At 36.8% G+C, this 9,031-nt stretch overlaps 1 protein-coding gene across 1 annotated transcript in view; it reads right to left on the bottom strand.

Annotated features, from left to right (window-relative positions):
- The window catches only part of VWA8 (von Willebrand factor A domain containing 8), a gene marked incomplete at its 5' end in the record, with an annotated part of 75,035 nt that overhangs the window by 47,400 nt on the left and 18,604 nt on the right, over nucleotides 1-9,031 (bottom strand). Inside the window, 2 exons of the mRNA XM_010192860.1 lie at nucleotides 2,823-2,974; nucleotides 8,198-8,403. Coding sequence (XP_010191162.1) covers nucleotides 2,823-2,974; nucleotides 8,198-8,403 — 358 coding nt within the window. The remainder of the gene's footprint in view (nucleotides 1-2,822; nucleotides 2,975-8,197; nucleotides 8,404-9,031) is intronic.

Raw genomic sequence — 9,031 nt, forward strand, 5'->3', positions numbered from 1 at the left:
CTCAAGCAGAATAGGTTTGGATTATCATCCTAGCTTTCCCATCACTTAATAGAACCGCTAAGCAATTTATTATTATTAAAGACTGGAACACGACGTGAAGCTCTGTGGGGCTATGCTGTTGTCACTAGGACACTGTAGAAATCACATCTAGTAAACCTTCAGATTGCCAGCTCGTGAGAGACTGTAAGCAGGTAGAAAAATAAGCTTAAAATTGAAAGTGATCTTGACAAGTCAGAGAACTAATCTGAAAATATACAATACAGTAAGAAAAGTGTAACCATGAAGGAAGTTGATACTTGGACTTGATGATCTTAGAGGTCTTTTGCAACCTTAATGTTTCTATGATTCTATAACTACATAATGTAAAGATGGGGTAAGCGCTATGCAGGATTCTGCAGAAAGGACCTGAAGGTTCATGTTTAGAAAACTAGACATGAGTTAAACCCTGTAAGAAATGCAAACATAGTGGGGTTTTTAAAAGGGACCCCTGCATGTAATACATCTCTATTCTATATGCTCATACTACTCTACTCAGCTCTAGCAGAAACTAACCTGCTCAGTTTCACACGCAGTGCTTAAAGATGGACATGAATCAAGTGGAGAGGGGGAGCATAAAATAAAAATAAAAACCATCAGAGGCCTTAAGAAGGGGGGAAGATTGAGAGAACTGGATGCATTTAGTCTAGAGCTGACCTTCCAATGGCAAGGATAGTCAGAAACAAGACTGACTTGCTTTGGAAGTTTACAGAACTCCATCACTGAAGGTTTTCAGTCATGAATCATGACAAAAATCAGATAAGGTTTTAGATTAACTCACATCTTCTCTGAAGGAAGTGGGGTGACATAGCTTAGCAACATGATCCTACTCTCAGATTCCTGAAAAACAATAATGAGGAGGTCAGTACTCTAGTTCTAAACATTTAGCAGCTTTGGGAAGTACCTTTTCTGCAGTGATCTAAGCATCAAACCCAATTACCTCAATGTGTCCATCCTGGGACCTTGCAATATGGGCTGAAACAGATTTGGCGAGTTTATCTAGATGTTCTTTTACCCCAAGGCAGAATCAATTATGCCTGAACCATTCCTGAAAGATGAGTCTCTAATTCAAGGTGATCCACTTGTGGCTTACAAGCTCTGCAGGGTTAAATCTCATGAGCAACAGCAAGGCTGTCTTGGAACGGAGCAGCAGGATGACCTGAAATGCCAGCTGTGGTGGATGCGAGTGGGATAGTGAGACCAAGACTGCTGAATCATCAGAGCCAGGTGGTCAGCCTAGTCTCAAACTTGCACAGCGAGATCTAAGAAAACGTTGCTTTTATCAACTGTGTGTGAAATGCTCCTGGGGTGTCTCCTCCTCTTGGCCTTCAGTGTACAGAGTATGCACCCCCACCTGTCAGTCAAAATAAGTTTTTGATGAGCATCTTGTGGGGGGTCTCATAAGTCTGCCATCCTTAGTGCAACCTGTCCTACAAACCCTCAGTGATGGATTCAAAATGATCAGGTGAGTATTTCTAATTCAAAATGATCAGATCTTTCTTCTGTCTTCTCACGTCTAGACTAAAGAGTCAATAATTACAGCAGTTCTTCTCTTATGTTTCCTAAATCTCTGATCTTTTCATTACTGAAGAGTCCTCTCCAATCCACCCATGTAAACCCACATCTAATACCTTAAAAAATTATATAAAATGCAAATTTCTCAAAAACTGTGAGAAATGTCATGATTAAAACAGAAATTACCAAGTGACTTTTAGCAAAGAAACTACAGCAAGTTTGAAGTGGGTACTGTCAATATGACAGACACCATAGTTTCTCAAGTATTGGTTCCCTAGGCACGTACTTCTTCTGTCATCAAAATCAAAAGGTACACCACAGTCATTACACTGCCAATCTTCTTTTAATAGTTATATGTAGGATGTTAGATATGATAACAGTGGTGCTTCAGCAGGAGAAATGTACACATGAACACCTAATATCGAGACATCATGATATGACATATGACATATGATGACATCATGTCATCAGTCCCTGCTTAGCAAACATAAAAGTAGTATATCCCATGGAAAACTCAATTTTCCACATATTCATAAAGCTTTCTTCATGAAAGGGAAATATTTGTTTCTCCATAAAATATGTATTAAGAGTTTAAGTCAGAGTAAGTTTTCTAATTGCTTTTCAATATGATTTCCTTAAGCCTGTTATCTGTGAATTGTAGAAGAATGAGTTAAATTTATTTCATAATTTAGTTTAGTCTTAAAAAAAAAACCTATTTTGATTCTAACCTCTGTAAAAGTACATGGTTAATTATTGTAACAGCTGACATGCTACAAGGATAATAGTGATATACAGACACATACAAAAATGGTTCTTAGAGCTTATATGCATTGCCTTATTCCGCAGAAGTATTTTTGTAGAGCTTTTTGTGAGTATCAAAGACACAATCCCACAACCACTGAAGACAATTCTTTTTTTTTTGCTACCGATTTAGGTGATAAACAACAGGACAGACGTGTTGCAATTCAATTAAAAACACAGGAGAAGAAACAAGTATTTCCCTTTATTAATATATTTATATATTGATATCATACAGACTATCAGTATGTACATGGACGTTATAGATTAAATAATAGTAATAAGCAAATACTCTATCATAAAGTAATTTATATCACTGTAACTTATTTAGAGGAATATAAATTTGAACCAGAGGAGGACTGACTTCAAGTATTCCAGGTTGCTTTTAAATGAGTTAGCAGCAAGAATACACACTATAAAAAAGTGATCATGAGAAACCTGTCTTCTTAATATATATCTTATGCTATTCTTACTCCTTGGCCAGCTGTACATTCGTTGGTTTTGCTCCAATAGGTATCCCGTATTTGTGCAAAGTGCTGATTAAAATTTCCCGCATTTCATTGTTGTAGGAGTCAAAGTCAAATACGTTTCGAACAACATTTGCCAGTCCTTCAGTTGGAAATTTCTGTGAAAAAACAAAGAAAAAAAATATTTTGCTGAGTATCTGTTAAGTTACAGCACATAATTAAACACTTCCAATATGCTTATCTTCTAAATGTACATTTAGGTAATTTTAAACAGAATATGTACTGTGCAAAATTTAGATTTTATTTGCCATTGATAAAACCTTACTGAATGAACCAAGTTACTAAAAATACAATTTTTCCCAAGGGCTATTCTAACTGAAGACTCTATAAACATTTCATATGCAATGTAAGTGCAAAAGGTTTGCCAGAATGGTCAGTAGTGAAAGTAATGACTTCTATAATGTAGAATGCACCCTGGAGTCAACACAAACATCATATTGCAAAAAAAGCCAAAACAACCCCCAAAAAAACCAAACCCCAAAAAAACCAACAAACTCCCCCCCCCAGAATCCCAAAACAATCCCACAGACTTATAAAAATGTATAACACAGTTAAGTTTAAAAGCCTGTAAAGCTACTTATTACTCTGGGCAAGACCCTATCTCAGTCTGTTTTCAAGCGTGTATTTTTGGATAACAAGAACAAAACATGTCCAGAATTGTGCATACTCTATATAACCAAAACTTTTCTTTAAGTAATTATTTTAAAACATCGATGATGATGAATGCTGCACTTTCTGTGTTTGCTCTTTCTCACTGTGAAGCACAACCAACAAACTGTCACCAAGTCATCTTGTTCACTCAAGACCTACTCTTTTACCTGCCCGGCACTCGATACTGAAGAAACCTTGGTCAAGTGCTTCAAATATTATCTGGTTTTCACTAGCAGTCCCCAAGTACGTCCATGGTTTTCTGAATTATTGTGTAACTTCTAATGTTCATACCACCCTTCTTCTCAATTAATTGCCTCAGCAGTTCCATGCCTCTTGTATCAGTAGGACATCATAAAAAATTTATTTCCTCTGGTACATCTAATTGCTTTTGTCAACAGAACCTGTTCTGAACACAAGCCACATGTCAAAAGGCCCTCTACTTCAGTTGTTAAATAAATTACAACTCTCTTGTTTCAATCAGAACAAATCCAACCACTTTTTAAGAACTGTCTGGACAACTGCTTACTGAAGAAAGGCAATGACAGTTCACTTGAATAAAAGAAAAAGGTTGAATGTTTGAGTTGAACACTTAAAAAAATAATTTGACTCTATGGATTTTTAAAACCAGATTACTGGAGAAAATATTGATCTCTCATTAGTCTGTCTGGTTCTCATTCATTGATTCTTCCCCTTACAAGTAAAACCTTTGTATGTACCTTAGAGAATTTTCACAGCTTAGATTCTTGCCTATTCCTTAAAACAGTAAGTAAGAGAGGTTTTGCTTTTAACAATTTTATATTTATAGATTTTTTTAATGCTATATTTGATACAGAGTTGTGACAGACTTCAGCTTGGTGAAAAATTCGTATTTTTATGGATCTTTCTGTGAGTAAATGTATTGTTAAAGTTTGTTTAAAAGCTATCACTAAATAGAAGTTTCCTAGTACAAATACAGAATCTTAATTAAAATATGCTACACACTGAGGTCTGCTGTACTTATACCACTACCCTGAGACTAAAATGACAAATGACCTGCTATCCAGCCTGTAATGAGTCCAGATTTTTGTTTTACACTTCTAACTTGTGTTCTCGCTACTACTCACCTCCGTACATATTCCAGTGCTTTCAGGTATCCGCACAATTCCCACCCTGCCAGCACCATCCCAAAGGCCCGCCCTGTCCCTATGACACTAAGGTATTTCCCTACCTGCTCATTCCTCCATGCCCTTGGCTTCCCCCTGTATCCCTGATGCCTTTTCACTGAATGCTGCCAGCTCTCTTTCTGTCTCCTCAGTTGCCATGTCAGCGGGGCAAGAAGCACCATGTCTATGGCTCATTCCAAGCAACAGGCATACTAAGTGATTAACCAGTGCTTGTGTCTTTAGTGGGCATCATCATCTACTGCCAAGTAAACCAGCTGAATTCTCCCCTGCCCTTTCATTCACAGGGATGCTAATTGGAGTCTGTTCCTCTCTGTCACATAGCCCCTGATTTGGATTAAATCAGCAGAAACCTAATCATCTTTGAAAACTGGTAACTGAAATTCACTGTGGTTGGCCAAAAGAGTGAAAGGTTACTATTGATGTGCATTTGGCAGCAAGGTGAGAAAGGGATACAAACTGTGATTCGATAAGCCTGGTTTCTTTTCGAGATTAGCCTGAATAGAAAAAGAGTATTATCATAGCACAAAAGCTTACTGAACAGGCCTAAAAGCCTGATGATTAGTAGACTTCAGGGCCAGAAGGTCCCTCAGACATTTACTGCCTGAAAATTGTTACACTAGCACCTACTATTAGAAAGCAAGCTCAGATACAAAGAAAGAAGACCTATCAGAAAAATCTCAGCTTTCCCAAACTCAATAGAGTTAGTAGGAAAGCTATTTCCATTCCATCTGGACTAACGTGGCTTGCCTGATTAACATCTACCAGTGACATTGGGTGAATATGGACTCTGCGAAACAACATATAAAAGGTCTCATGAAAACTAGAGTGCAGAGAAGCACTCACAGTGTACAATAGTAGTAACAGGCAGCATATGGTAACCCAACGGAGCAAGAGCAGAGCTTCTCAGCTTGCCCAGAAGCCACTAATAGCATTGATACTTCTGGCATTTGACAGAGTCTGAAAACTGCAGGCAAGCGAGGCAAAAAGCCTATATTCAGGTCACTTGCAATCTAGAGCTGAAAGAGCCAAATTCCCTTTATAATCAGTGGGGAGAAATGGTTGCAGCAACCAAGTTAGGCACCTGCAGTAGACAGCTTCCCCTATGCCTGCAGTTTCAGGTCTTCAAATTAGTTTGGTACCTCAAGCTTCATCAAAAAAAACTTTCCTTAGTACAGAGGCAACCTAACTGTGAATGTAGTGTTTAAACTACAACTAAATTGCTATAGGTTGCCTATTTGCACAATCTAAATTGGAAGACACCTTTGTAACTACGCTACACTACACAGTCCTATACATTGAAGACCACAATTAGTAACAGTGCAGAGATTTGCCTAATAATATGTTGATGCCACAGTAACCAGAATGTTCTTTTAACCGACTAGTGCTGATGCTCAAATGCTCTCTCAGATAACAGTAATAAAGAGCAATTTTTTTTCTCCAAAACATCCAACTCTTTTTTGCAGAATAATAAAATTCCAAAATTATGTGAAAGAAATCAACACAATAGTACAAAGTGAGGCTGTAGAACTGCTGTAAGGGAAACTGTTTAACAACATGACTAACTTCCCTCCTTCCTTCCTCAGGACCAGCAATTTTATTGACTCATTTCCCTCCTTCCTCTTTCTTCTCTACCTGAAGACCTAAAAAGCTTCTTACATCGGAATAACCATTATGTTTATATTCATTGTTTACATCTGGCTACTCCCAGCCTTTCTTTTATTCAGATTGAAAAAACAAGCTACAGTAAACAAAATGTTGCATCCTTACAAAGAGACTGGGATCCTGAAAACAAATGTTACAGAAGACATCAAAGCTGCATGCTGGAGATTTATTTGGATATTTACACTTGACTTTGAAAGAGGTGAAAAACAGCACACAGGAAACTTCCCCACTGATTCGTGCCCAATAGCCAGGTAGAAGAGACCATACTGATCTTGTTAAGTAACGGAGACCGAAGCAGAGAGTAAGTGCCCTTAAGACAATTATCAGTGCAGCTCTTCCAATCTTCAATTAGATGCTGGTCGCACTCAAACTAAAAAAGAATTAAGTCCCTATGTTTCTGCACCAGTGGGTGACAGAAGACCTGCAACTTCAGATCACCTGGAGACAGAAGATGAAAGAAGCTAGGGAGGAAGGCAGAAACAGCCAAAGAGTATGAAGAGAGGAAGGAGTTCACTTAACAAGCCCTCTGAAGCACCAGCTTTTCAGCAGCATAGCAACTGCTCCTCAAGTTTGTAATTTTTCCACTGGCATTTCAAACGTAACTCTGCATTCGAAGACATTACTGATACTAACAACATGGCACATATTCTATCAGTTTGGTAAGCAAATACGTACTAACTGGTAATGGATCCTAGTAAACTACTCTGCTTACATGTTTATTTGGATGGATTCCTCAGCTTTTAGGTCTGAATTTTGTTAAGCCTTTGTACAAAGTTATAAAGATATAACTATTTTTTCTTTATATTATTGATATCATAGCAGCACCAATTTACTTTGTCTCAAGACTTCACTGTGTCCTAGAGACTACAGAGGACAAAAATCGTTTCTCCCCAGAAATCTAGATGAACTGAAGATTTTAAAAAGTAGTAGTTCTAAGCTGCAGGATCAAAATATCTGTGTATATGGATGAACTTATGTGAATATGCTCATGAGCACAAACACAAAACCATTATGCAACTCTGTTGTACTATGCAGTGTTAAACACAGGAACAGTAGGAAAGAACTCTAATTGTAATAATTACATTAATATTTCCACTAACCCTTTTTTCAATCTAGGATTCAGTAATTTAAAAAATAGTCTATAAATTAAACAAATTAATGATTTTTATGATTATAAACAGAAAAAAATAAAAGCACTGCTATTTCAAAGACCATTAAGATACTTTATATTTCAAATATTTCTGACAAAATGTATTCTCCAATTTATAAAGATAGAGGTCAGACTTTACTATAATCTCTTAAAAAAATAGGAATTAAAGCAGAATGCACTATTTCATAGTTAAAATGTGTGTAGGAAGCAATCACAGATCCTAAGTACCTGTTTGCTAAGTTGTTATCCATCTAACATTTTCCTTAGAAAATTTTTCCTTGTGATGTATTGCTTTTATGCAGCAGGGACTTGTTTTCCCCTGGGAAATGCTTAAAACCAAAAATTTTGTAGCAGCATAAAGTGAACAGTTGCACTGTCTTGGAATATTGTATGCTGAATACTGCATACTGTATTCACAGTACACATGTGATATTTTCTCACATGCAGAAAAACAGACTCTCAGAATGTCTTTATAAATAAATACACAGGAAAAATATCTGCCTGTGTACATCAACGATCCTTACCCTCAGACTATCTGAACATCTCGGTATGACGATTTCCTCAAAATGGAAAACTTTTCATAAGAATGAAATAAAAATGCATGAACAATAATGGCATGCTTTTCTAAAATCTTCAAGCATTAGAAAATCAGTAGCGATGAAATCAAGTTTTTAATGAAATTTGATGTACTATACCTGTAAATGTTTTACAATATTCACAACTTCTCTAGTTGAGTAGGGATAGTTAATAATCCCTTGGTCAGCTAAACTCCTGAGTTCTCCAAAAGCAGCCACCAGCTTCTGCAGAATCGGCTCTGGAACATCAGGACCATATTGTCTAAGCATGGCCAGTTCAGACTGTGGCTTGGGATTATCGACAGCATGGCAACTAAAAATGTCCCCTGAAAAGAAAAATAAAAAGCATACAGTTAAGTAATTAATAAAGAGAGAGCATACAAACAGCCCCTTTTAGTTTCATACAGCTTCTTAAATGGAAAAGTAATGGCTCAAGAAGATGCTGAGTACCTGCTTGTTAAAACAAAACAAGACAAAAACTACTTTGAAAAATATGAAGTAAAAACTGGCTATGAAGAACACTGAGGTTCCCAGAAACATGGAGATCTGTCCTGTCATTTTAATGAAGGTGATTGAAATGGAGAAGTTAACATCAAGAACTAACACAAGCCAAATTAATGCAGAAAAAAAAGAGAAAATAAAAGAATAAAGGTTTAAAGAAAGAATAACAGGTTAAATGGGTTCACTGTGAACACCTTCAAAACATCTTGGCATGCAGGTAAATCTTGATATGCAGAAATGCTCTAATGCAAACTCAGTTGAGGAGTCTAGAGGAAATACTGGATTTTTATCTTTTCTCTCTGCCTGTCTTGAAGTATGGTAACAAATTTAGCAAGATATTATTTCCAAATATTTGCATTACATTGGTTCCAATTATAATCTATAAAATTGAGTTTATTTGCAATGAGTCCTTTAACAGTCCTAAAAAACCTTGCAGAAGCATGATCAGATCCT

The sequence above is a fragment of the Mesitornis unicolor genome, unplaced genomic scaffold, assembly GCF_000695765.1.
Source record: "Mesitornis unicolor isolate BGI_N332 unplaced genomic scaffold, ASM69576v1 scaffold13809, whole genome shotgun sequence".
Lineage (NCBI taxonomy): Eukaryota > Metazoa > Chordata > Aves > Mesitornithiformes > Mesitornithidae > Mesitornis > Mesitornis unicolor.